Genomic DNA, 27,335 nt, shown 5'->3' with positions numbered 1-27,335 from the left:
TGACAGGATGTAGGAATGTGTTGCAGGAAATATACAACACACACAGTGCTGCAAGCTCTGAGACAATCCACCACACACACACACACACACACACACACACACACACACACACACTAATTTGGTGTGTACATTTCTGTTTAGTTCATTAAAATGCATGTGCCTCTTCAAAGAGCTGACGACAATGATGCCATCTGCTGTTGTGTGGCGAGGGAATGTGCGCACACACACACACACACACACACACACGTTCAGAGACATGTGTAGAAATGCCCATACACACACACACACACACACACAAACACTGTTGCACCTTCACAAGTACACAAACATTTACTTTTATTCACACATTACTACATACTGAACTACAATCTTGCTCTTGTGCACATTACAGCTCTGCACACAGGTAAATGTCCTGGCTGTAGTTCTTACACACACACACACACACACAGAAACACACCACCAGAAATTTCAAGCAATTTGCTTTCATCTTTGGGTCATTCCTACAAGCCCAAACGTCCCTTTTAAAAGCGAGCGCTCCTCTTCTCCTCTAAGTGCGTCGCACAAAGGGCCCATTTCAAAGGCAAATTCCACTTAGATTCACAAGTGCTGTGTATACTCTGGTACTCCAGGCAGAAATTCATCAAAGCTTAATGTTCCCTTCACAGAAAATCACTTAGCGCAGAAGCTGGCCGTCTGTATATATGTGTGTGTGTGTGTGTTTCTGCAGATTTTCCATGTTGTTTGATAGCAGTTTAAAGGGCCAGGCCGTCACTGCGGAGCTGCCTGCTGTCGGCCTAAAGCCACCTCCGAATAAAAAGGTCTGTTTGAAAACATAAAATCAAGCCAATAAGGAAGCTAAACTGTGGATGATTTTACAAGAGAGAGTCAGGATGAAAAACTCCAGTAATCTCTAACAATAATCTGTTAACACAGTGTCGATGTGTCACATTCAAGATATCATTTGAAACTTCTTGAAATTAAAGACAATGATCATAATTTAAAATTATTATTTTATTAGTTATTATAATAATATAAGTAAATTTATGGAGATTTCTATATTTAGCAGACAAGATGAAAAAATATTATTATCATATTATTATGATTTATAAATAATGAAAGTAATCTGTCACATTTGATAAGATAAGATAAGATAAGATAAGATGGGACTTTATTGATCCCACCACGGGGCAATTTGTGCGTTACAGCAGCCAAAACACAGGGGTAAAGAGCACCGAAATAAGAGCAGCAAAAAGTACATAAAAGTAGATAAATAAATTAAGTGAAAAAACTTAACATTATCAAAAAGTGTGTTCAAACTGAACCTGAGGTAAATTCTGGAAGCAGCAAATTTGCACACAAAATCAATGGACAGGTGTAAAATAGACTGAGGCAAAGATTTATCCAAATATGTTCACGATGATTCAACTTCAGAGAAATTTTTACTTTTCCTGAAGTTGTATATGAACGTGTGAGACAAGCGGAAGGAGGAGAGATACCGGAGGACAATCGAAGAAATAACTGGAATTTAGGATACGTTTTGAAACAATAAACAAAAGCTACAATTCAGCAGCAAAATTTGCTAAAATTTGTTAAATCTGAATTCACCTGAGATTCAAGTTAACCTACTTCAGACTACAACACAGTTTCTGCTGCAACATTCAAAGAAAGCAGTGGTGGTAAACTAAAGGTTTATCTTTATTAGGACTAAATAAAAAGGTTCTTCAGAAGAAGCTGAGAAGGTTCATGAACGTGACCTCCTCGCTTTAAATAAAGGAGAGAACAGCAAAGATAGAAGGAAAAAAACAGGAACAAAACAAGAAGCAACATGAAGAGAAGAAAGTGTGCTTTTACTTGTCCATACACAATCTAGTGTGAAGAGTTTCCTGTAGGACTTGAAATTGTTTCACATCACGATGAAGGAAAACTTGATGATTTGAACCTTTTCTTGTTCAGAAGTTGAAACATTTTTACACTAAAAGTTGTTTAATTGCAGCTTCACAGGCTTAAAGATTCCTGTCCCTTTAACTCGTCTGCATCCATCCTACCTTTGACGGAGGTGTTGGGCGGCGGTCCCTCTATGCGCAGATTCCACGGCGGGTCTCCCTGGTTGGCGAAGTCCCTCATCTTCAGGTAGCTGATGGTGAGCCGGATGATGGAGGCCTTGTCCAGCTGGCTGGTGATGGCGCCCGGCAGCGGCAGCATCTTGGCCAGTTCGTAAAACTCAAAGTTCTCTTTTCCCCGCCGCGATCGCGCCGCGTCACGTGACTTCTCCTTCCTCAGAGCCTGCAGCCTGCGAGGAGACCAGAGGAAAACGGTAAGACATGAAAGATGTGATGTGCAGAGTGGAGCAGGAAACTTCATGTGTCAATGGAGCTGAAGACAAATCAGAGAAAAACAATAATCATCATCATCTGGTCCATAAATAGCCACATGAGTGTACATATGAAAAACTAAATATATTAGGACTCTTGCACCTTTTGAGGATGACTCCCAGTGATTGACCTTCCTCACACTCTCACTGCTCAGGGTGAGTTTTCACTTACATGACCGAGAAAGAACCTTTCACCTTCTTCCCCGATGCTCGGTCCTCACCTCAAAACTACAAGTCTGTCCTTTCCTTCAGTCCAAACTACTACACTTACTCTTTTCCTTCATCCTCTCCATCACTTTTCACTCTATTACTTTATACCAAAGAGCTGCTCTGTCTATTCTCTCTCTCTCTCTCTCTCTTTCACCCTTCAACAACAACAGTGACGACCATACTTTCCCGCAGCCTCTCATCATCATCAGACGCCGTTATGAATTAACTCAGCAATAAATCAGCTGCTAAAAACCTCTGTGGGCTTCCTGCCGGCCACACACACACACACACACACACACACGCACACACACACAAAGACAGGTGATTAATTTTTGCTGGAGCAAAAAAATGCAAGAGAAAAAAGTGTTAGAGGGATAAAAGGGGGAGAGGGGGATGTAAAGAGAAGGAGAGAGATGAGATGGAGGGATAGCGGACCAACAGGAGGAGGAGGAGGAGGAGTTGTTTAGGGCTAGGGATGAAAAATGGCTGTCATCTGGCGAAGAATATCATTTTCATACTGTTTGTCATTTATTTATCAGTGAGAACAAACAGTAAATGGAGAGGAGAGGAGGGGAAAGGAGAGGAGAGAGGAGAGGAGAGGAGAGAGGAGAGAGGAGAGGAGAGGAGAGAGGAATTTCTTCCGTCAAAATTTGTTCTTAACTTTCTTACAAAGTTTTTTAAAGGTTAAACTCATGTGATCCACATGTGTCTGGCTCCAGTTGTGAACCCTCTAATGCTGGGTTTTCAGAGACTGACCATCATTATATAATCTACTTTAAGTGCAACTGATCAGTGTAAATGGTATGAACAGTCTATATGTTAATAAATTATAATGTGGTTCAGCTTGAAGATGTTTATAGCAGAATAATCTTAAGCAATTCTCTCATGTGTAACTTTAGATTTATCTGAACATACTGTATGTGTGAAGCTTTTTTAACTTAAAGCTCCACAGTCTAAAGGTGGATGTCCATGTGTTTGTGATTATAAAGCAGGTCTAGGTTCTATATTAATACTGTGAAAGTATCAAAGCCTCAGTCCACAGAGAAGTGCACACAGCCTGTATTCAGACACTGAGCCTTAAAACCAGCCGTCAGGACTTCTGGAACTTTGTGATGTCACAACAAAGCAGTCACCGCCCTCAACCACGCCCCAAGCCCCACCTACCTGGACCCACCATCCAACCTTGCAGGATTTGGTTTCTCTGAGTGTTTACCTGAAATCTGCTATATTTTTATTAGATCATCCAGAAAACAGTCAGCCAATCAGAAGAGAGGCTCAGAGCCTCTCTCATGTATGTCATAGTTATTTGCTGTTGCAATTTAAAAAAGAACCACATCAGCTGTGTGGGATGTGCATCATGTGCACGGTGTAAACGTCACTGTCCTTTCTCTCACCATCACTTCTCCAGAACGTCTACAGTTTCATTACAGTCACTGATCAGACTGATACGTTCCAGCGACCGCACTACTTCTGTTGTGGGATGAATCTGTTGTGTGCTGTGCGTTTGATTTGTTGTGTAACCACAATATGCATCTTCTGGTTTAATGCCGCTCATCTGTGAGGCTGCATATTGTAAAGATATCAAAAGTAAATCATTAGGTTGTACCTGTGCATCTGACATTACACACAATGTTGTGTACTTGCTCATACAGTTTGGTTTCGACACACAAAGACAGACTTCATTTATTTTAAAAATCTTGACCCACTGATTTTTATATTTACAACATAGTGAATAAAGCAGCAGAAGATTTGTGATGTTTAAATAAAGCACCATGTTCACTGTGTTTGCTCACACAGTGTGTGTGTCTGTGTGTGTCTGTGTGTGTCTGAAGCCTGCAGTGGTGGCTGCTGGGAGAGTGAGGAGCAGCGAGGCAGATGGAATTTATTTGTTCCGCAAACTTGGAAAGCATTATGTTGACGGACGACAAATATGTCTTCATGTCTGTCTACTGTGAGTGTGTGTGTGTGTGTGTGTGTGTGTGTGTGTGTTTGTCCATGTGAGTATGTAAGAGTGTGTGTAAGCGGACAAGGAGGTGTGTTTGACCTTGAATCAAACAGACATATTTATCATGTACCGGATGAGTAGGTAAATGCAACACTTGTTGTGATAAGGGTGTGTGTGTGTGTGTGTGTGTGTGTGTGTGTGTGTGTGTGTGTGTGTGTGTGTGTGTGTGCACATGTGTCAGTGTTTGGGTCTTATAAACATGAAATGAAACCATGTCGTAAAGTTCAGCCGGGCGACTTGATGGTGTTTTAAAGAGCTTGTCACACCAGGCAAGGTGTGTGTGTGTGTGTGTGTGTGTGTGTGTGTGTGTGTGTGTGAGAGTGTGTGTGTGTCATGTCGTAAAGTTCGGCGAGGTGGGTCAATAGCTTTTTAAAAAGCTTGTCAGCTGAAAGGAAGAGATATGTGCATTTGTGTGTGTGTGTGTGTGTGTGTGTGTGTTCTCTAAGAGCATGCAGACCTGCTGAGAAAGGTCGAGATTTAACGTCCAGGTCAATTGGAGGTCAAACTGACCATCAGTCATGTGACAGGACGGCTGTTGTCGGGCAGATTTACTGTCCGGCCTCCTCACACTCTGACAGTCTGCAGCTGGAAACATCTGGTTCATATAATACCTGATGTTTCTTTATCCGTTGTGATTTACACAGAAACATGACAAAGTCAGAGCTGCTGGGGATCAAAGCTAGCTTAGCCTAGCCTGCTAGCTTAGCTACATTTTCATAGCTTCTTAGCTTTGGCACAAGTCAGTAAATGATTCATTCAAACACAAGCGACGACATCATGGTGATGTCACCGAGCTGATGTTTGTCTGATGCTGCGTCATTTTCTCAACATGATCAAACTTCATACAGTCAGTCTGGCGCCTGATCATGTGATCAGAGTTGACTGGTGTATGTAAACTTGTCACCATAGGAACAGTGGTTACATCAGCTTGGAGACTCATAGGTGTGCTGTGGTACACCTCTGCAGTCAGAAGCAGTCGGGAAGAAACGCTCAGCAAAACAAACACACCCAACCTCGACATCAACAGGAAGAACGACTAAAATCTGATGCAGTTTATACTTTGGTATGAAGAGGTTTTCCAATGTACTGTAAGTGTAAAAGTTAGTGTCTTCTTTCAGTGCAAACAGCCAGTGATGTTCCTCGGATCAGCTTTATTTTTCAAAGCAGCAGGTGGCAAATTTCAAACTGCAACAAGAAGAAACAAAATCCTGCACAAAATATTGTTAAAGCGACAACACATAACTGTAGCTCTGCTGAAATACTCACTAATCCATTTAGATTTCATTGTGTAGCTCCATTCTCCAGAGACTCAAACACATTTACTTTCACGCCCGTCTCATTTTATTTTGAAAGAAATTCCATTTTTTTTCCAATTTATATTTCAGAATAAACTCTCTGCTTAATTTTTCTGTTCTGCCCAGATATCAGAGTATCTGTTTACATGATCAGCTCATCCTTCAACAGAGGCCGAACTGAGAGGAGGAATATTTAAAAAAATAGAATAAAATAAAATGAACAAAATCCATGCAGGGATTTCTCTGATGAGATAAAGAGAAACACAGCAAGCAATATGAAGAGAGAGAGATGAAGGCGGGAGATAAAGCTCAGAGGAATGCTGCACGGTGGCCGACAGGGAAATCTGTGGAGGTTTGAGGTCCTGACCGCTGATAGCCATCACACACACACACACACACAAACACACACACAAACACACACACACACCTTTACAATCTGCAGCATTTGAGGACCTTAACAACTTATACAAATCTCATTCTACACACTCAGAGTTTTAACTTAAAGACTGTACAGAATTGAGTCTGGTTAAGATGGAGGTTCAGATATAACAAAAATGTTCATCTGTGAGCAACAGAGTGAAAAAAGAAGAGAAATCAAAATAATGGAGGCAGAGATGGAATAAGTTAATATGTTGTTCTCAAGAGGAAAGAAGAGGAAATAACATAAAGAACAAAGAAGAGAAAAAAAGGATGGAAAAAGGGAAATCAGTGCCTGCAGCACTAAAATCTAGAAGGTTTAAAGCTCCACCCTGTCTAAAGGTGGATGTCCATGTGTTTGTGATTATAAAGCAGGTCTAGGTTCTATATTAATACTGTGAAAGTATCAAAACCTCAGTCCACAGAGAAATGCACACAGCCTGTATTCAGAAACTGAGCCTTAAAACCAGCCGTCAGGACTTCTGCAACTTTGTGATGTCACAACAAAGCAGTCACCGCCCTCAGCCATGCCCCAAGCCCTGCCCACCTGGTTCCATCATCCAGCCTTGCAGGATTTTATTTTCTGTTTACCTGACTTCTGTTATATTTTTACTGTCAAACAGTCAGTCAATCAGAAGAGAGGGTCAGATCCTCTCTTCTGATTGGCTGACTGACCTGTTGTCACTAGAGCTCCAGAGAGAAGCCTGAGAGAGGAGATGTAAAACTACACTGAGATGGTTTCTGGTTCTTAAAGCCACGAATATATCTTCTGATGGAGATCAACACTCAGATAAAACACAGGAGAAGATAAAATATGGAGATTTAAAATAATAAAACTAATTCTCAGGCCACATTATTGAGCTTCTCAGAGCAGGAGCATTTTATCAACTTTCTTAAAGCAACGACTCCTGATGATGTTCAGGCAGAGACGCTGTATGAGTGGAGAGATGTTTTGAAGATGCAAGATGACAATTACTTTGTCAAATCTGTTGTTTTGTCACTGAACTGCTCTTCACAATCTCATGCTCTGTGGAAGAAGCTTTTGAATAATGATGAATCTGTCACAGCTGACATTTTCATCAGTGATAAATCCACAGCGACCGGCCTCATCCCAGTTTGTAGTTTGTGAACAGTAAAAAAAGAAAAAGTCCAGCAATGCAGTAAAGTTGTGGCGTCACTGCACAGTTTACATTATTATGCATGAGCATGTGTAAAGGGACATCTATCTTAACTTAAAATGAATGCTTCAACCAGCCAACCAAGCCTGTTCCTGGAAAATATGTTTCTATGCAACTAATTTACAACAGCAGCAATGTTTTAAAGTAAATGTCACGTTGACCAGATTATGTTTTCTATTAAGCTAATGAAGAAATGTTGGAAATTAACAAATCTGGAGCAAAATGTTGATACTCAATGCATCAGTACAATGTTGAAGGACAAAGCATTTAATTCATTTCCTGCCAAAACATCCAATTTTACAATAGACTGGACTCAGGATACAAGACCAGACTCTGGAGTCACAGTCCTGCACTATACGCACCATTTACCCAGAAAACTCATAAATACATGTGTCACCACAACATGAGTGTGAAAACAAGTGAATTATATATAAAGATCATTTCTAGGAGGCAGAGTTGAAGTGGGACAAGCAGACAGTCTGCGTGATTTATGTTGTTTATTAAGGTCTGTTGCACAGGGTCCATATTCAGGTTTATTTACTGTTGTGTGTTTGTTCCGGTCGATTTTTTTTTAATCCAAATCAAGTAATTATCACAAAGAGAGAAGCAACACTTTAATAAAAACGTCTGTGTGAGTTAACAAGAAGTGGAAATGTTTACTAATGCAGCTGCTGGAAAAAAAAAAGATGGAGGAAAAGAAAAAGGAAGAACTGGTGATAAAAAAGATGGAGAGATGGAGAAGGTAGTTTCTTTCTAACATCTCACTCTCCTTCTATCTTCCTCTCACCCTCCCTGTTCCTCTCTCTCTCTCTCTCTCGCTCTCTCCCCGTCTTTCAATTCAGCCAATCAGGTGACCTGCAGCCAAGGTTCCACCCCGTCAACTCCGGAGAGGACGAGAACCGGAGAGAACGGACACACACACACACACACACACACACACACACACACACACACACACACACACACACACACACTCTCTCTCAGACAAAAGGCCCTTGAGGAGGAGGGTAATTGCTTCCATGGCGATGGGAAAGGAAGGCAGAGAACAAGTGTCACTTTGGATTAAGCCCCGCCTGCTGACATCGCCATGGCGATGACACTGCTGCTCGCCATGTGTGTGTGTTTGTGTGCGTGTGGGATCACCAATCAGGGGACCGAGTGCCAAGACCAATCTACCTACTGAGAGAGAGGGAGGCAGAGAAAGAAAGAAAGAAAGAAAGAAAGAAAGAAAGAAAGAAAGAAAGTGTTTATCGGGTGAAATAAACCCAACAAATTATCGGATTAAAACCTGCTGTGACTCTGTGTGTGTGTGTGTGTGTGTGTGTGTGTATGTGTGTGTGTGTGTGACAGCTCAATGGGATTTTGTGTGTTTGTTTGTGTGCAAACACCAAACATTCAGCTATTTTGCGTTTAGCTCGTTTTGTTGCTAGCAACGACAGGAATGTGTGAATGTGTGTGTGTCTGTCAGCTTTTGTGTGTTCTGGTGTGTAACAGAGAATAAAAGAGGAGGAACGGGGGGAGGAGGTTGTGTTTGAAGGCACTGGACAATTTTGTTGCTTTTCTGGAACAAAATCAAGTTGAGTCAAACTACAGGTTTTAATTTTCATCGTCCAATAAGAAACGACCCCACAGGTCGTTTGTGCGAGCAGCTTTTTACAGCCTGTTCGGTTTTATCAAGTCATATCTGGTGGCATGTGAGACGGTGTTGGGCTTCTCTGCACGTGCTCAGAAATCAGGTGACGTTGTTATAGAGCGACAATCTGTATGGAGGAGGATGGGTCAAACCCTCTTCGTTCTATCACCTTAACCATGTGTTTATCATTGTAACCACGGCGATGAAGGTCCTCTAACCTGAATGAAATACATGTTTGGACCCAAGCTTTCTCTAAACCCAAATCAGTTTGGTTCACTGACGAAGACCTTTATGAAAACAAGATGAGAAAAAGCACAAAGGTAATTCTACTGTGACTGTCACTTTTCTTTCGATCACAGCACAGACGCAGTGAAGACAACAGCGTGGACGGATGCCACTGACGGACGGAGAGAGAATACGATGTTGTGGTTGTGATTTAGTTTCATAGACGTTAATAAATGTGAAATAAACCAGAGGGAAGCTTTTGTTCTTTCCACAGACGGAAAGAAATAAAACTATAAAATAAAAAAAAACACAAAACAAAATGTAAAGCTTGTGATGCTGAGAGAGACAGGTAGCAACAACAGTGTGTGTGTGTGTGTGTGTGTGTGTGTGTGTGTGTATAATCCTCTACCAGGATACCCTGACTTCACCTCCTGCAGCTAAACACACACACAAACACACACAGCATCACTACAGGGCTGATCATCCTCCAGTAGGATTGTAGAGATGGAGGGATCAGTATGAACTCCAGCAGAGAACTGATGCTAAGTCCCTCCATCCTACTGAGAGAGGGAGGGAGGGAGGGAGGGAGGGAGGGATGTAGGGAAGAGGTGAGGGAGCGAGAGAGAGAGAGAACAGGGAAGTGAAAGAAATAACATGAGAAACTGAAAGAAAGAATATAAAGAGAGAAGAGGAGGGAGGGAAGGAAAAGAGGTAAAAAAGAAAAGACAAACAGGTAATAAGAGCATTTGCTGGGGACTATTTTCAGTGGCGGATTAATCCACATTCGGTGCAGCAGTGAGTATTTGGTATTTGTGGCAGCAGGACTGTGTGTGTGTGTGTGTGTGTGTGTGTGTGTGTGTGTGTGTGTGTGTGTGTATGTGCGTGTGTGTGGGACTGAGTCTAAATAAACTACAGTGTGTGTTCATGGTGATGAAGGAACATGTCACCCAGTGACACAGAGAGACTCACTGATGTGTTTTTAATAGTTTTTAGACAATAATGGAGCTGTATGGCTCAGAGGAAGAAGATACATCAGCTCTGACACACACATACAATACTCTCCCTCCCTCTCTCTCTCTCTCTCCCCCTCTCTCTCTCTCTCCCTCTCTCGCTCTCTCTCTCTCTCTCTCTCTCTCATTGAGACATTTTTGGAAAATGTCCTGCAGTGTTTGGATGCGTTCACATCATCTATCTGTTTTACCAATCTCTGCCTGCTACGCTGCTTTAGTATCAACCGGAGCATGACAGCAAGCACACAGGCTGCTGCGAGAAACACACACACACACACACAGGTGACGACATGTTGTTTCATAGAAGTTAACATAAGATAAGATATAACAGAACTGTAATTCGACATCTAAACAGTTCATGAAATCTTTTTGTGGTGGCGCTGAGATTAAATCTGGAGTTCCTCTCTGACTGTCACAGCCTGTGTCCTGGACCCGTCCATGTCCTGACGTCTGTCCTCTCATCTACAAAAATGTGAGTGTTTGATGAGCGTTTCTTTTATTGTTTGGGATTTATGAATATATTTGATATTTAAATAAAGAGTCATAACAAAATATATTAAATGCATTTTAACCGGAAGGAAGGAACGATATAACCAGTTGTCTGACTGGGTCAAGAGTCACAATACTTCCAGAGGAAATGATGACATCACTGATTGAGGCGGGGCCAGCAGTGTGCAGCAGAGTCAACGTTTCATCACACACATTATTCACAGAGTGGAAAATCATGTTGAGTCTTAGCACTGTGACAGCTTCTTCCATCCTGTTAGCTACAATCCTGTTAGCTGCTCTCACCACACACACACACACACACACACACACACACACAAAGTATTGGCCTCTGATTGACTCAGAATAAAGATATTTAAGTGTCTGAAAAATCCTGCAAATTACAACTGACGTAAAACTGCAAAGTGTCATTTTACATATTGTTCTTACTTTTAATGACCCTCTGGAGAGGTTTTAACATCCTTATTCACATATAAAGTGGATAATTATTTTATTATTTATTATTTTATGTAAATAGGTCCTTTTCATTTTCATTGCAGAGTCCTGTTTGGTTTTCCAGCTATATCCATACACATCATCTCATTTTTTCTTCACTACAGTTTAATGTTCACATCGAGCATTTGTTGTTGTATTTCATCTTTCTTTAGACTTTTTTTTTTTTATCCTTTGCTTTATCTTGTTTGGCTTTGCAGCTGCACTGGCACATTTCCACAACTAATCTTATTTTGTTGTTATTATTTTCATTTTATTTAATTATGTTTTATTTTACTTTCAAGCTAGTTTGTCTTTATATTTTATACTTGTATCCATTTTATTGATTATTTTATTCACGCTTTAAAAATAATCATTTCTTCATTACCATAGGAAGAAAAAAAATATATTTTGTAAAGAAGGCTGATTGTTGTGCTGAAACCCTTGAATAATTTCAGCTCTTATACATACACAGGATCATTTTACAGAAAAATAAAAATACAAATAGTTATATATATAGCAAACCTTTCTATGGCTCTAAACCTGGAAAATATGGTGTGTATGTGTCCAATTTAGTCAGTCACATATATATTTAATTTTCCTGTTAACTTCCCTTCCATTTAAACTGAGACATTTATTGATTGAATATTTATAATGTAATTTTTAGCTTCCAGATATTTTCTCATTTAATTTCACAACAGCAGTTATCTCCTCTGGAAGGAAACTTTAATGCACAAATTAATTAATGCACAACACAGCACAATTAAGCAAAGCTCATATGACTAATATGATAAGGGATATTATGGAGTAATAATGTGAATTTTATGGATATGAGATGAGGGTTTTAATTACTAAAGATGAATAGTAACATGAATCACAAACAAAATACGACACGAATAAACGCAGAGCAGCAAATTACAGGAAGCCATGTTTTAAGTGATAGACTTTTTGGCATTGAGTGTAAATAAATTAAAATAAAATAAAAAACGCACCAAACTAAATATGTTAATGAGAAACACACAAGAAACTTATGCCGTAAAATTCATCTTGTGCTGCTTGGAAATCATATTTATTCTACCAAAGGTTTCTTTATTGTGACTGTTTAAGTCCTGTTCTGACCCACAGTGAACTTCACTGAAGTTACCTTGATAATAAGCTGAGGTAAACTTTATTCCACAGCTGCTGAGTTTGTGCATCACATCTTTGCTAGCTTGAAGCTATAACTTTAATCTTGACGTAGACTCTATGTTCGTGTTGGACAGTTTTGCATCTCACAAATTACATCTACTGCCAAAGTTCAGCAGCGTTGCAAGAAGTGTGTCCTTCATGTACAGAGTCAGAGGGTTAGGGCGTGGAAGTGTGTGGACACATGCAGGACGATGAAATGTACATTTTACTTTCCCCCATCTTAAAGATACTGCAGTTTCCACACAGATGAAGTAGCTGCTGAGAATTTGGAAAATGCTGGTGCTGAAAAAAAAATCAAATCAAATGTAGTAATCCAGGATTTTTCTATATTAACATTCTTACATGGTGTCAGTGTTGCCTTTTAGCTAGCCTGAAATGCTACAGGACACGATAGCTAAAAAGCTAGGGAGCTAGCTAGTCATGGTGGCTGCTGCTGTTTCACTTTAGCTTCAAATTTGAAAACTGGGAGCATGTGGACGAGTTTCAAATTTCATGGACAAAAGAAACGTAAACGTCACTTTAATTAAAGCCCTGATGATGTCACAGACACGTGTTGGGATTTGGTGCGATCTCCCAGAGTTCTTTGTTTCAGTGATGGACGATTTTATATCAACAGACTCCAAACTGCAGCAACGCGCTCATACTCTCATCAATCTGCTCCATGTTTATTTTTTATTTGCATCAAAACTGTGACATCACATCCTGTTTAAGACGTCTGAGTGTGAACTGAAGAAGCAGGAGGGAGGTCAGAGGTCAGAGGTCAGAGGTAGGACATAAAATCATAATAAAAAAGCAGGAACTAAAACAATGAGGACTGATAGAGGAAGGCAGACCACAGACGCTGAAGGGCGGCGGGGGAACGAGGGATGATGAAAGAGGGATGTAAGAGGAGCAGGAGGTGACAGCTGCACAGGGAGGTTTAATCATCTTCACCTCCTCTGAACTCACCCTCTCTCACTCTCTCCCCACCTCCTTCTTTCAGTCTCTCGCTCTCTCTGTTTTCCTTTCTTCTCTTCCTCGCTCTCATTTTTTTCCCGTCACCCTTCACCCCATCAATTCTTTCATCCCTCCTCCTCTCTCGTACCTGCTCTTCCTTCTCTTTTTACTCCCCTTTACGTCGCCTTTTCAGCTCTCCTCATTGCATCCTTCTACCCTCCTTCCTACATCCTTATTTCCTTACCTCTAACATTAATCTTTCCTTCTCCTCCTTCTTTTCCTCCATTCTCCTCTTCTTCCTCCTTCTCTGCCCTTTCCTTCTCCCCTCTCCTCCTCTCATCTTTCATCCTATGTCCTTGCTTCCTAACCTCTAGTCTTCTCCTCTACTCCCGTCTTTCTTTCCCTTTTCTCCTTACTTTTCTTCCTTTCTCTTATGTCCTTACTTTATTTCCTCTTTCCACCTCTCCCCTCCACTCATCCCTTCTGTCCTCTCCTCCATCCTGCTCTGCTTCTCTCTTCATTTCCTCTACTCCTTACTTATTCTTCTATGCCCTCTCCCCTCCTTTCCTTCTACTCTCCTCTTTGCCTCCCTGTGTCCCTCCTTCACTTCCTCTCATCTTTTATCATGTGTCCTTGCTTCCTCTCCTCTCTTCTTTCTCTCCTTTCTCCTTACATGATCCCTCCTTTCTCCTATGTCCTTACATCCTTTCCTCCCCTCTCCTCCTCCCTGGGTTCAGTGGTGTGGAACAGTTCAGTATTAGCTCTGAAATTAGCAGCAGTCCCTCGTTAAAGAGTTGGCAGGAGCGTGCGCACACGCACACACACACACACACACACACACACACACACACACACACACACACACACACACACACACACACAGCCAGTGTTAATGGTATAAGAGCTGCTGCCACCTTGGAGACACAAAATTACTTGAGCACCTCTTTCTCTTCGTGTCTTTATCTTTTCTTCTGCTTTTCTTTCCCTCACTGCAATCCTTCCTCCTCTCTCTCTCTCCCTCTGTCTTCATTTTCTCCCTCCCTCTCTCTCTCTTGCGTCTCCATCACCACCTCATCCCTTGCTCCTCTCTCTCTCTCTCTCTCTCTCTCCTTGTCCTCCTGTAACCTTCAAACAAAGAGCGGACTCTCTCTCTCCTCCTCTCTGGCTGACAGCCAGCAGACGGTGAATGAGTCTTCCTCCCCTGACAACCTCCGTCATTCTCCTCCTCACACCTCCATCACATCTCTTACTTTCTGTCCCTGTCGTTCCTTTCTTTTTTCCACACCTCCTCCTTCCTCTAACTTTCCATCCCTCTCTTTTTTCCTCCTTTCTGTCCTTCTTCAATTTTTTGATATTTTTCCTTCCTCTATCCCACATCTTTTCTTATCCATCATTTCCCCCTCTCTTCCTCTTTTCTCACTTCTTTCTGTGCCTCTCTTCTTTCCACTTTGCACCTTATCTTTCTTCTTTTTGTCATCTTCTCTTTATCTCCTCCTGGCTCTCTATCTCCTCGTTTCTTTCCTTGCTCCTTACTTTTTCTCTTCTCTTTCTTTTCTTTCCTCTTTTGTCCTCTTATCGTCCCCATCTATTTTCTCTCTCTCCTTCCATCTCTCCTGTTTTTTCTGTCTTACCCACCCTTCTGTTCTCTCTCCTGTTGGCGGGACAGTCAGTTTGTCCCGGACATCTAAAACCATGATGATCCTCATCTGCAGTGCTCAGATCTCTTTATTAAGTAAAACTCATAGAACTACTGTTAAATGTAAAATGAACGGATTCAACACCTTTCAAAGTAACTGGTAAATGTCATGTGTTTACGACTGTACAGGATATAAATTAAAACTCCTGGTGTCCACACTACTCCAGAGTTTTGGAGCATCTCTGGGAAACGCTGCTGGACCCTGTGTTGTGTTGCGTTGTGTTGTAGTCTGGACCTTTGGAAACAATGACATAGACACCCACGGTGGCTCCTGATTGGCTCTTATCAGCCTCGTGAAAGCAACATGGATAATGTATCAAAGTGTTCCTGACCTTGTTGTCTTTGATTTACTGTAACTACCCAACTGCAGAGCAGACAGTCTGCTTCCTGTTTACACCAGCTGGCACATGCTCAGTGAGTGAATGGTCGTGAGTTTTCAGGTTTGATAGTTCGAGCGCAGATCGTCTCTGATACCTGGACGGAGACTGTGTGGTCGAAGACTAAGACGTCACTAAGGATCAGTAAAGTCTTCTCTTAATCTATAATTAATAATCATTATTAATAATTCATCATTATTTCAATATGCAAAATAACTTGTAACCAAATGTATTGCTTTAACGTTAGTGTTTCTGAGTTGTATAAACTGGCAAAAAATCTCAGGTAAAGTCCAGGTATCTGAAAACTGTACCTGAACACAGCACTCGAGACATCATGGACAAGAGCCAATCACAGCGACCTCTGTGACCCTTGTCATGTGTTTGTGAAGACGTGACCCCACTTCAAATCACCTTTCAGTTTGTGTACAGATTAAAAAACATAGCTGTTTTAAGCTAAGCTAAGCTAAGCGAAGCTAAGCTAACCACTTCCTGACTCAGCTTCTATAGATCTAATGCTAACAAAGTGTCACTGCTGCTTTAACTCAACAGCGTTTCATATCAATCAGTTTGATCCCTGTCAAACTTTTTCACATCACATCATTAATCAAGGCTGTGAGTAACATTATCAGATACACACACACACACACACACACACACACACACACACACACAGTGCGATGCAGACTCGTGGCTCTGATAACAAGATGGCAGCATCGCAGGCAAAGACAGAGTCAGGACCTGACAGAGGGATGTCTGTGTGTGTGTGTGTAGGTGTGTGTGTGTGTGTGTGTGTGTGTGTTAGCCTTTTTACGTGTGCGCTCCAGGTGTTTATGTACTTGTGTGAATGAGAAGCAAAAAGGTATTTTGGCAGAATATCACTCACGGTGTGGTGCAGCCTCTCCACAGGCCTCTGAGCTCTACAGCGCTAATTAGTTTGGCAACAGAGTCAGAACAACATACCTTTGGCCTACAACACTCCCGACACACACACACACACACGCTGTCAAACACATGCACACACATCTATACAGCCCTTTCCAACAACTAAGTACACACTGTCAAACACACCTGCACACTGAAGCAACAAACGCACACTGTTCACACACTTGAAATCAGCAGCTCAGCATTCAGGACCTGGATTTAATCTCTTAATTCTGGACTGATCGATTACTATTGATTAGGACATGAACACACATTCAGCTGTTTACAGTGGGACATCATCGCCCTGATCCTGACCTTCATCTCAACAAAGCTGTTCCAACCTGATGAATCTCTTCATTTCCAGAGATTTGTGGAGTTTATGTTGACCTCTGACCCACAGGAGCACACACCTGTACTGCATACTGTACACATACAAATACACAGTATGTGTTTATGTATGTCCTGCTTATACTGTAAATATAGCTCCATCCCAAAGCCTCTCAGTACCTGTTGATGTTATATACAGAGTGTGAACATAGACATGTTTAAATAAATGAGATATTTATAATAAAAAACAAATATAAATGTTTGGTGTTTTAATGAACTTACGTGTTTAAAATAAATCTCCGTTGTTAACATATATGTTCGAACATGTTCTACCAGACACCACAATTCGTTCACTTTAACACCTGAGATCAAACTTCAGCAACACTTCTAAGGCTCTTAAAACAACCTCACAACAAAACTACAGACACACACCTGCACCCTGAATTCACTCACTGAAACCAGCAACACCCTCCGTACACACACACACACACACACACACACACACACACACACACACACACACACACACACACACACACACATCTGCTGGGTGCCGTGCTGCCGGCCTCACTTGCTGTGATTGATCAAAGCAGGTTACAGCAACCTGGTGCTGAGGCCAGACCGCAACACAAACACACACACACACACACACACACACACACACACACACACACACACACACACACACACACACACACACTCTCTCTCTCTCTCTCTCTCTCTCTGAGCGAAGACGAATGGTCTTTCTCTCTCTCCTTCTTTATTGTCGTACTGACTCCACACTGTGTAGGAGCACTGAGCCAATCAGTGATTGGACGTTTGGGACAAAATAAACGTCTTTACAGCGATGAAACATCAGGACTCAGCTCCAGCTCCAGGACGCAGCTGCTGGAGTCCTGGTCCTGGATCGGACCAGTCCAGGTCTCACATGTTTACACCGACCTGATTTAAAATACTACTGCATCCAGTCTCCCCTGGAGGAAACTGATTAACTGATCACTTTATTATATTTATCTCAAGCGGCGCTTTGAGTGACAGGTGGGTGAGCGTATGTTTGCCACAAACAAAGTCTCAGCTCCTCACTCGCCCCGCCTCTTTGCTGTGAGTTAGGGGCGGAGTCAGACACTGCCAGCAGCTCACTCCGAGCTTTTCACTCTTAAGAAACCTGTGGTGACGTCACAGAGGCTCTGTCCATCTTTACTCACAGTCCGGCTCCCAGTTCATGTTCTCAGGCTCAACTGGTGGGTTGGGGTCAACGTGCGCTCTCACACTGACGCAGTGTTTCCTGCCGCAGAGCGAGCAGCTGAACAGTAGAAGTCGGCTACGTAACCCTTAAATATTTCATACTTTTATTTACACATTCGACCTGAACGTTTCGCTGCCACACTCCCGCCTCACGTGCTCATCATCTTCTAACGCAGCCGTTAAACATGTGACAAACTGTGTTTATCCCCTGATTTCAGCCAGCGGTGAGTTTTCCTGTTCTCCACCGCACTCTTCAACACGTCCCCAGCATCTGTGTGTCTGCTGCTCAGAGCTCCTCTCTCGCTCGGTGTGCGTCGTCCTCTCTGCCAGAGATCTTGTTTGTACAAAGCAACAGAAAGCTGAATAATTGATGCTGGATGCAGTTCACAGCACGCTCTCTCTCTCTCTCCTGCCGTCCTACACCTCGCTGTCTCTCTCCTTCCCCTCCTGTTGTTGTTGTTGTTGTTGTTGTCAATAATCATCAGAAACAAAAACAGAGCAGCCAGATGAGAAACAGAGAAGGAAGGAAAGTGAGTCTAGAGAGAGAGAGAGAGAGAGAGAGAGGAAGGGGACAAGCTGATTGGTCCAAAGCCATGTGATTAAATTCCTACACAGGTTCGTAAATTACAACCAGGAGCAGAGCTAGATATCATTGTGTGTGTGTGTGTGTGTGTGTGTGTGTGTGTGTGGCAATAAAAGCCTGTGCCGAGAGGAAATGTCACTTATCAGACCCTCTAATCACTACTCATATTGTCCCCCCCCACACACACACACACAATATTGACTGTATTGTGATTCTATTGCAGCCCATAAAAAGATGTGACCGGCTGATACAGAACTGCTACTGACTGACTGACTGAAATCTTGTCAGTACAGAGAGCCAGAGTTAGCATTAGCACAATCACTAACACTGTGTCAGCCACTGCCAGTTACAAGCTAACAAACAACATAAATAAGTAAAAGATGCTAACTACGCTAACGGTTCTGATCCGTCTGCTAGTCTCTGATTCTGGTCTCAACAGACTCTCTGATGTTTCCTCCTCTAACCATCTTCATCCTCTCTGCTCCTTCACTTGACACCTGGAGCCACCTTCCCTCGCTAGAAAAGCACACAAATGGTGAAAAAGAAAAGTGGAAATGTGAAGATAAAAGAAGGAATGAGAACAGGAGTATGGGTGGGCAGAGAAGGAGAAAGGAAAGGGCGACAGAAACAAGAACTTAGGGAAGAAATCAGGAGAGAGTAAACAACTAAAAATGATAAGAAGAGAGGTAAACAGAAGGAGGGATGGAGTTAGAGGAGGGGAATGAATAGAAAGGCAGCGAGAGGCACGAATGAGAGGATGATTTGCATAAACACTCCTTGTGCTTTTGTTGGTGCAATTAACTTCAATAGCTTTTAGCTTTTCACACTCACAGCGGCTGCGTGTGGGCGTGAGTGAAGAGAGCTGCACGCTATGATACGAGCAGAGCGAGAGGAGTAACAGCCAGAGAGCCGAGCACAACGGGAGTCTCAGCACCGGGCCAGACGGGGCCTGATCACATGCAGACACACGGGGTTAGCCTGGACGCTCAGGGACAAGCTACGCTAATGCAAGCTACGATGGGCCTCAATGTGGCGAAGGCTGAATGGCTAACTGACTGTTATTGCCAAAATAGGGGTTGAACATATGAACAATGCAGCAGGCTGACTGGTTGATTTAATATAGAGAATTATATGCATGACTTTCAAAATAATACACAAGCAGTAAGTTACATCCATTTGTTGCATTGATAAAAACATCTGTTTCATGTAAGATGGCGAAAGGAAAACACACAGTGGTGTGCATCTTCAAGCAGCCTGAACCTCGCAGGCACATTTTGTGCTGGCAGAGAAAAAGTCAACTTTCTCTCTTCCAGCAAAAGGGAGGAAGCTCTGCTGGCCGGCGTCCTTCGTACATATCCGCAAGTTCATAGTTTCTCTCATTTGCTTTTGGAAATTTCCTCCATGTGTCACAGTCTTCGGTCAGCGAACAGAACTGGCCCAGCTGTAATAAACCTGGCTGGACAGTGGACGTTGTTATTGTCCAGTGAAAACCAAGTGGAGATTTAGGAGCAATGAAGCAAGAAATCAAAACCTGCAGAAATAACAGCAAAGCTATCTGCATTGTTGACTCCCTGCCAGCACAGGTAAGTGAGAAACCAACCCTTTAACGTATATATCATCTTAACGTTGTGTAAAGTTTTCTCGTGGTCGATCGAACTCCCACTGAAACTCTGATAAAATTGCTCAGAACTGCCCTCAATAAACAAACAAGTTCATTTCTTTGTCTGGCTCAGACTCCAGCAGCAGCAGCAAACATCTTCTGGCATTTTAATTATCTCCCCCTTTCATTCCCTCTCTCTTTCTCCTTTCTTCATTCTCTCTCTCTCTCTCACACACACACACACACACAAACACACACTTAGTGAACAAGCATGAGTTTGAGTTCTTAATCATGGCAGGACCCTGCGGACTCACTGAAGCTTCCAACAAACACAGCCGGCCTCCTGCCTGACCTACAGACACATTACCACCTCTCCTGGCCAGATGGACCTGTCTGTGAGTGTGTGTGTGTGTGTGAGTGTGTGTGTGTGTGTGCTAGTGTCTGACACTCGTCCTTGAATGAAGACGTGATGGTCAACCTGTGTGTACGCGTGTGTCCTCATGTGACGTGTAAATGAGAATGAGTGTGTGTGTGTGTGTGTGCTAACTGGACATCCCATCAGCAGAGCATCTGTGATCTCGGCTCTCCAGAGGGAGTTCCCTGTCAGTCGGACAGGTTTATATACCCACAGGAGGAACAATTGGACTGGGCGAGAGACCTACAGAAAGAATAGCAGGAAGACAGAGAGAGAGAGAGAGAGAGAGAGAGAGAGAGAGAGAGAGAGAGAGAGAGAGAGAGAGACCTAAAGAGGAGAGAGGGAGGTGTCTTTTGTCCAGCAATGATTAAGAATTTAGACTAGACGGTGTGTGTGTGTGTGTGTGTGCGTTTGTCTAGTTGTGTGTTTCAGCTACAGGTAGTACTCCAGAACAGGTGTTACAGTGTGTGTGTGTGTGTGTGTGTGTCTCTGAGACAAAGGAGAAGGAGAGAGAGTCAGGAGCAGTTCTCGGTGTGTGATGTGTCCTCCAACTATAATTAAGGACTCAGAATCTGATCCCAGGAGATGTTCTAAAGATCCCTTTTCAGAAAATTCCTCAAATATAATAAAAAGTGTTTCTCAAGATGTTTCATATGAATAACTTCAACACAGAGTCCAAAACAGCAGCAACACAAAAAGCTCCAGAGTGTCTGGGCCACACTGGAGACACAAGCTGTGTCACAACTCAGGGGCCACATCCTTCGGAGGACGGGGTCCACAGAGGTGCGGCCCTTTGTAGCTGAAGGCCGACCTGAAACGAGACGGTCTCGTCTACGGCGGATTTTTGCTTTGTGTCATCAGCTGTTCCCGCCCTTACCGTTGTGTCGCAAAGCACAGCTCCTGTCACCTAGCAACCCTGACAACTTTTTTCACAAAACTTGAGGTTTTAGCTGTTGAGCCGAGCTGGAACCCAATACTTTGATCTAAAAGTTTAATCTGTTGTTAGTGTTTGCTTTCACTACCAGCGTGCAATGAATCTTGGGATAAACTGGGCCAGAAAAAGAAGGTTGCTTTCTGAAGGAGCCTTTGAAATGGGACAGCCTGTGACTCAATCAGTCTCCAGCTGCAGCCTCTGAAGGACACAGCCCCTGGGACACAGCTCAGTGGCCGGGGACATAAAGTCTCTGTAATTCCTTTTACATTGGGTTAGGTACTAATGAGTGGGACAGAACATCTATGTAAACAAATATATAAACTAATATTATAATTAATACTTTAATTACTACTTTTAGCGTTTTACAGCTGGACACCAAGCTTGAAACCAGGACAATCCCAGATGAACAGGGACATCTGGTCTGGTCTGAAACTGCATTTGTTCCTATTTGTTCTGTTCCTCAGCAGCACTGAGGCTGTAAATACAGTTATAAACATCAAATACCTGTTATCAGAAGGGTTTCAGCCATGCCAAATGTCAGGGAAAGAAGTAATTATCATAATAAACCAAAGACTGAAGACAACTCTACACACTAAGGTGGATAATCAACTTCTTCATTCAATTATACTCTATGCTGAGCACTTCAGCAGCGGCAAACAAATTAGGTTTTATTCTCCATTTGATTTTATACACTAAGCCAATTAGTAAATTACCAACAACGAGAACAACACAATGTAAATCATTAGCTCACCAACGAGCCTGTGTTTTTACCCACAGAGTCTGTTTAACTGGGCAGTTAAAGGCCTCTTTATACATTTCACCCCGTTTGGTTTTCAATCCCAGCTAATGCAGTCACGCCACCTCAGTAAAAACAGTGGAGCTGATAATTAAAGGACTCTATAAAAGTCTGCTTCAGTCAGACGCACAGAGAGGAGAGCTGCAGAGTGTTTGGCTAACAGGATCAGTGATCGATCCGCCTTAAAAACCCTGTAAACTGGTTTCACGACAAACCAAAACAAAAGCGCAGAGAGCACAGGCTGCTGCTAATACTGATGATGGAGCATTTGGCTAACAGCAGCAGTGATCAATCCTCCTTAAAAACCCTGTAAACTGGTTCCAGAGGACAAACAATATATAAAACCACTGACAACAAGCTTCTGCTGGAACAACGACCACATACTGATTCTACTGAAGCTGCTAATACTGCTGCAAATACCTGTACTACCTTACTACTACTAGCACTACTATAAATATTGGTAGTATTGGTAGTACTGGTGATATTTGTGATACTGCTCGTAGACATACTACTATCTATTGCTACAGCTAACACAACTACCACTGTGGTACAACAACTACCAGAACCACTACCTGCATTTGGCTGCTGCTAACAGCGATAAAACTACTGTTGCGAATACTGATGTTACTACACCTAATGACAATACTGATGATAATACATACCAATACTAATACATACCAGTATTTACTGCTGTTTATAATGTTTGATACAACCAGCGCTTACTACTACTGCAAGGTTACTGCTGCTACTACTGGTAATGTTGTTAGCACTATACATTTTTTAATACTACCTGTACTACTACAGCTGCTAATACTATAATACAACCAGTACCACAAATACTGCTAATACGTTTACTACTGATAGTACTACTACAGCTGTAACCACTGTTAGAACAGGTGGTACTACTACAACTACTAACACTGCAACAACACTTCCACTGGTTGCCAATTGCCGGAAACATTACTCATACTTCTAATGCATCCACTAATACTGGCAATACTACAACTATTGTTAATATTACAAGTGCTATTGCTCCTACTAATACTGCCAACATCACTGGTATTAATGCAGCTTCTAATACTGCTAACACCACTACTACTAGTATTAACACTGCTAACACTATTAACCTACTACTGGTACTGCTGCAGCTGCTAATACTGCAGTTACTAGCCGTGGTACTATCATGGGTAAAATGTTACTAAGGGTACATCTACTGCTACTATTGCTAGCGGTGGCAATACTTCTAAAGTTTTATTCTATGTCATGAAAGCTGCTGATAGCCTGTGTCTTTAAAACATCAGAATTTCCAATGGAGTTTGGTACAATGGTTTTTCAGGACATATATCTGAGGTATAATCTCTGCCTCACTGCTCTGAATGCATGGAACTTTTAACACCTAATTTTCTGACATTAATGCCTTCAACTGGTGTAGCTCTTTAACTATTATCTTGTCTCAGCTCGGCCCCGTATTGCTCTCCTGCTCCGGCCCTATCTGAGAGAGGGATTGCCGGCTAAATCTTTTCCATGCAGCAAGTGGACCATAACTGGAAGAAATAGGCTGAGATCCTGCTAAGAACAGGAGGGGGGCGGTTGGGTGAGGAGGAGTGTGTGGGGGAGTAATCACAGGAGGAGATAGGGCATAAGAGGCACAAGTGACAGGTGGAGGAAGCGCAAAGAGAGAGAGAGAGAGAGTGGTTTCTAAATGCAGCGTGTCTATCCGACTAACCTCGAACAGATAGACTTCTGACGACAGACTGAGAGCCAATCTGAGGGAGACTTTCACAGTTGAATCTCCACAAAACTGCAGGACACAGGCTCGATGATGACCTTATAGCTTGTCTGCCTCTTCACCTGTCTACCTGTCTGTCTTTCAACCAAGAGGTCAACCAGAGCCCAATCAGCCCAACAGGTCCTCCGACGGCCTGCTGTCTGTCCTCCTGTCTTCCTGTCTGTCTGTTGTGTCGTCTGCCTCCCTGGTTTTCTGTCTGTCTCTCAGCTTCTCAGTCCAGCTGTTAAACACATCTGCAGTTAGTGGAAGCTAACTTTAAAGCTGACATTTGCACTTGATTGTGCCCAAACGTCTGAAAGAAGCAGTAAACAACTGCAGACTGTATTCACCTCTTTCTCTGTTTTTCTTTCTCTTCCCTTTCCCTCCGTTTCTCTCATAACCATAATGTTAAATTCACAGTAAATATGTAGATAAAACTGCAGGATATCCAAGATAAAAAAATGGACGACATTTGGTACAAAAAGTAAATAGTTGAGACTTGTTGGTTTGTACAGTACAACGGAAACTTAACAGCTTTAAAGTGTTTGTATTTCAGTGCTGTAGTTCTGTTGAAATCCAGCCAATGAAATGCTGTTGAATCAGCGGTTATGCTGTTTGTAACCTAGATTTGAAAAATCAGAAAATACAGACGCAGTGAGTCCTCTGGACCTGACCACACCCCCAAAATAAATTTGCAAAATCTCTGATAATGTGAATTTCTCATATTTCAGTTACCCAGGCCTCATTTGTCTCTAAATTGACCAACATTAACATTTAGTTTCAAAGCCCTTTTCATGCATCCTGGAATAAAACCATTTGGGAATGTGGTGGGAAAAAACCCTCTAATCCTGTCAAATTCATTTATTCTGTCAAAAAAAATTACTGTAATGAGCCAATAAAATGAAACCCAATGACATTCTGTGCCTCTGTGCCAACGACAGTCAGAGCTGGAGGCATTATGTTCTCAGGTCGTCTGTAGGTTCTCGTCAACACTGTAAGGGAACTTTAATTTGGACTCAAGGATAAACTGATTAAGTTCAAAGGTCACTGTGACCTCACAAAACACGTTTTTGGCCATAACCAGAGATGGACAGAGTACTCGACCCCAGTACTTGAGTGAGAGTACAAATACTACCGGTCAAAATTTACTCTGTTACAAGTAAAAGTAGCTCAGTCGAAATGTTACTCGAGTAAGAGTAAAAAAGTACTTGCTTTTAAAGGTACTTAAGTATCCAAAAGTACATGCTTTTAAATTCACTTTAAGTAAAAGTAAGAGTAAGAGTAAGAGTAAACTTCTTATTTTTCACATCAATGAATTACTATAATTTTTTCTCAATGAATTTAAGGACCTTTTAACTCTTGTTTCTGAGAATTAACTCTTTGAAACCACCTGCACTGATGTGCTTGCTTTTAGAACCACAATGTTATATAAAGCCTGCAGAAACACCTATAAAAACCAATACAATGAAGGACAGCAGATGTTGCAGATGCAGCGTTTATTAACAATCATTAAAACTGTAACCAAATGAACCTGCACCGTCCAACTAACTCTCTATCATTTAACTAAGTTGGGAACTGGAACCCCCTCAAAGACCAATGTTGTCCCCAGACCACTGGTTGAGAACCACTGCTTTACAAAAAACTACATCTCTGCTTTCAATTACTCAATGTTGAAGTCACTTGACTTTACAGGAAGGACATGTACCAGTACAATATAGGAGCACAACAAACTCTGTCTCCCCATGTCTGTCTTGTCTCCCCATGTCCCGATATTGTTATCCGCTTTTCTGTAGATCCCAGTGGAGAGCGTGCACTGTGATAGGTTTCATTCTTTGACAAACACAGCTTGTGTCCAATAGTATTTTAGAATTTAAAAAAAAGAAAAAAAAAGAGCAGACCTGAAAGTAACGAGTACTTTTCAGCTTCCCTAGAAATTTTCTCGAGTAAAAGTAAAAATATTTGTCTTGGAAATGTATTCAAGTAAGAGTAATAAGTACCAAAGAAATCTAATACTCAAGTAAAGTACAAATCCTCTGGATATGTACTTAAGTACAGTACTCAAGTAAATTTACTCCGTTACTGTCCACCACTGGTCATAACTCACAAATTCCTACACTAACTATGACACAATTTAACTCAAACATCTATAGAATATAATGACATGTTGACATTTTATATCCAAATGGTCAAAGGTCAACTTCACCGTGACATCATAATGATGCAAAAACACTTTCTTATTCAACGCTGTCACTCAGCAAGGAGACACTGTGACCACATTTCCTGTAGCTTGGCTGATTGGTGGATGATAAAAACATGAGGTGGTGATTCTAGTTGCTAAAACCACATATTTTTTCAGTGATATCTGTAGACCTGACCTTAACCTCAAATAACCAAATTGAAACCATGTTCACTGGTTTCAATAAAACTGAACAAAGAAACTCAGTTTTTCTCAGTCATTCTTTATGATACATCATCTAACCTGGTGATGTCCAGCTAATTTCTTTAGGGACCAGTAAAGGGGCCCCTGGAGGTCCCCTACAGGTCCTCAGACCATACATATAGATCAACTAAACTGTGTGTCATTTGAGGCAAAAGGTTCAAAAGCATTTTAAAATCTCTCTCTCTCAGTCCAGGCGAGGGATCAAAAAAATAAAAAAACCACAGGCTCATGAAAAACACGAATTATCCCCTCAAAAATAAAACAGTGTACATGGTTAATTAAAGCTAACTCCAGGCAGCGCCGCAGCAGCCTCGCCTCCCCAAAGTCTCTGACAGCCGACCGCTGAGGGCCTCCCGCGCCCGCGCCCAGCGAATCTGAATCCAATTAAAAGTTAGAGATCGAGTTCAGCTTCAAATCGCAGACGATTTGTGAATCAAAGGCGGCGGGAACAGAAATCAAAGGCAGAGGTGTGTGAAGTCCTCAGGTGAGCTGCTGCAGATAAAGGCCGGGGTTTGTTAATGGAGTGTGTTTGTGCGTGATACACAAAAAACACACACACACACACACACACACAAAACAAAGTTTAGGTAAAGGTAGAGAGACAGACAGTTAGAGAGAGAGAGAGAGGGAGAGAGAGGTGTGACGATGAATTGATGTCTCTGAAATGCAGGATGCAGTCAGCTATGTCAGAAACATAATTCACCATGAAGAAGCTTCACAACATTGTCCATCTGTCCGTCCGTCTGTCTTATGTTTCTTCTTCTTCCTCTTTCTCTAAATATTCAGG

The 27,335-nt window shown here is 42.1% G+C and overlaps 1 protein-coding gene across 4 annotated transcripts in view; it reads right to left on the bottom strand.

Moving 5' to 3' along the window:
- LOC139632877 (neuronal PAS domain-containing protein 3) overlaps positions 1 to 27,335 on the bottom strand; it is a 287,252-nt gene that overhangs the window by 168,666 nt on the left and 91,251 nt on the right. For all 4 annotated transcript variants that reach the window (XM_071498140.1, XM_071498141.1, XM_071498143.1 and 1 more), the window contains one exon: positions 2,046 to 2,290. In XM_071498140.1, the coding sequence (XP_071354241.1) occupies positions 2,046 to 2,290 (245 nt within the window). The remainder of the gene's footprint in view (positions 1 to 2,045; positions 2,291 to 27,335) is intronic.

This window comes from Trachinotus anak, unplaced genomic scaffold (assembly GCF_046630095.1).
Source record: "Trachinotus anak isolate AG129_WGS33_773 ecotype Australia unplaced genomic scaffold, CSIRO_AGI_Tana_v1 ptg000015l, whole genome shotgun sequence".
In the NCBI taxonomy this organism is placed as follows: domain Eukaryota; kingdom Metazoa; phylum Chordata; class Actinopteri; order Carangiformes; family Carangidae; genus Trachinotus; species Trachinotus anak.
The sequence above is the reverse complement of the archived record's forward strand: the minus strand, read 5'-3'. Positions and strand labels throughout refer to the sequence as shown.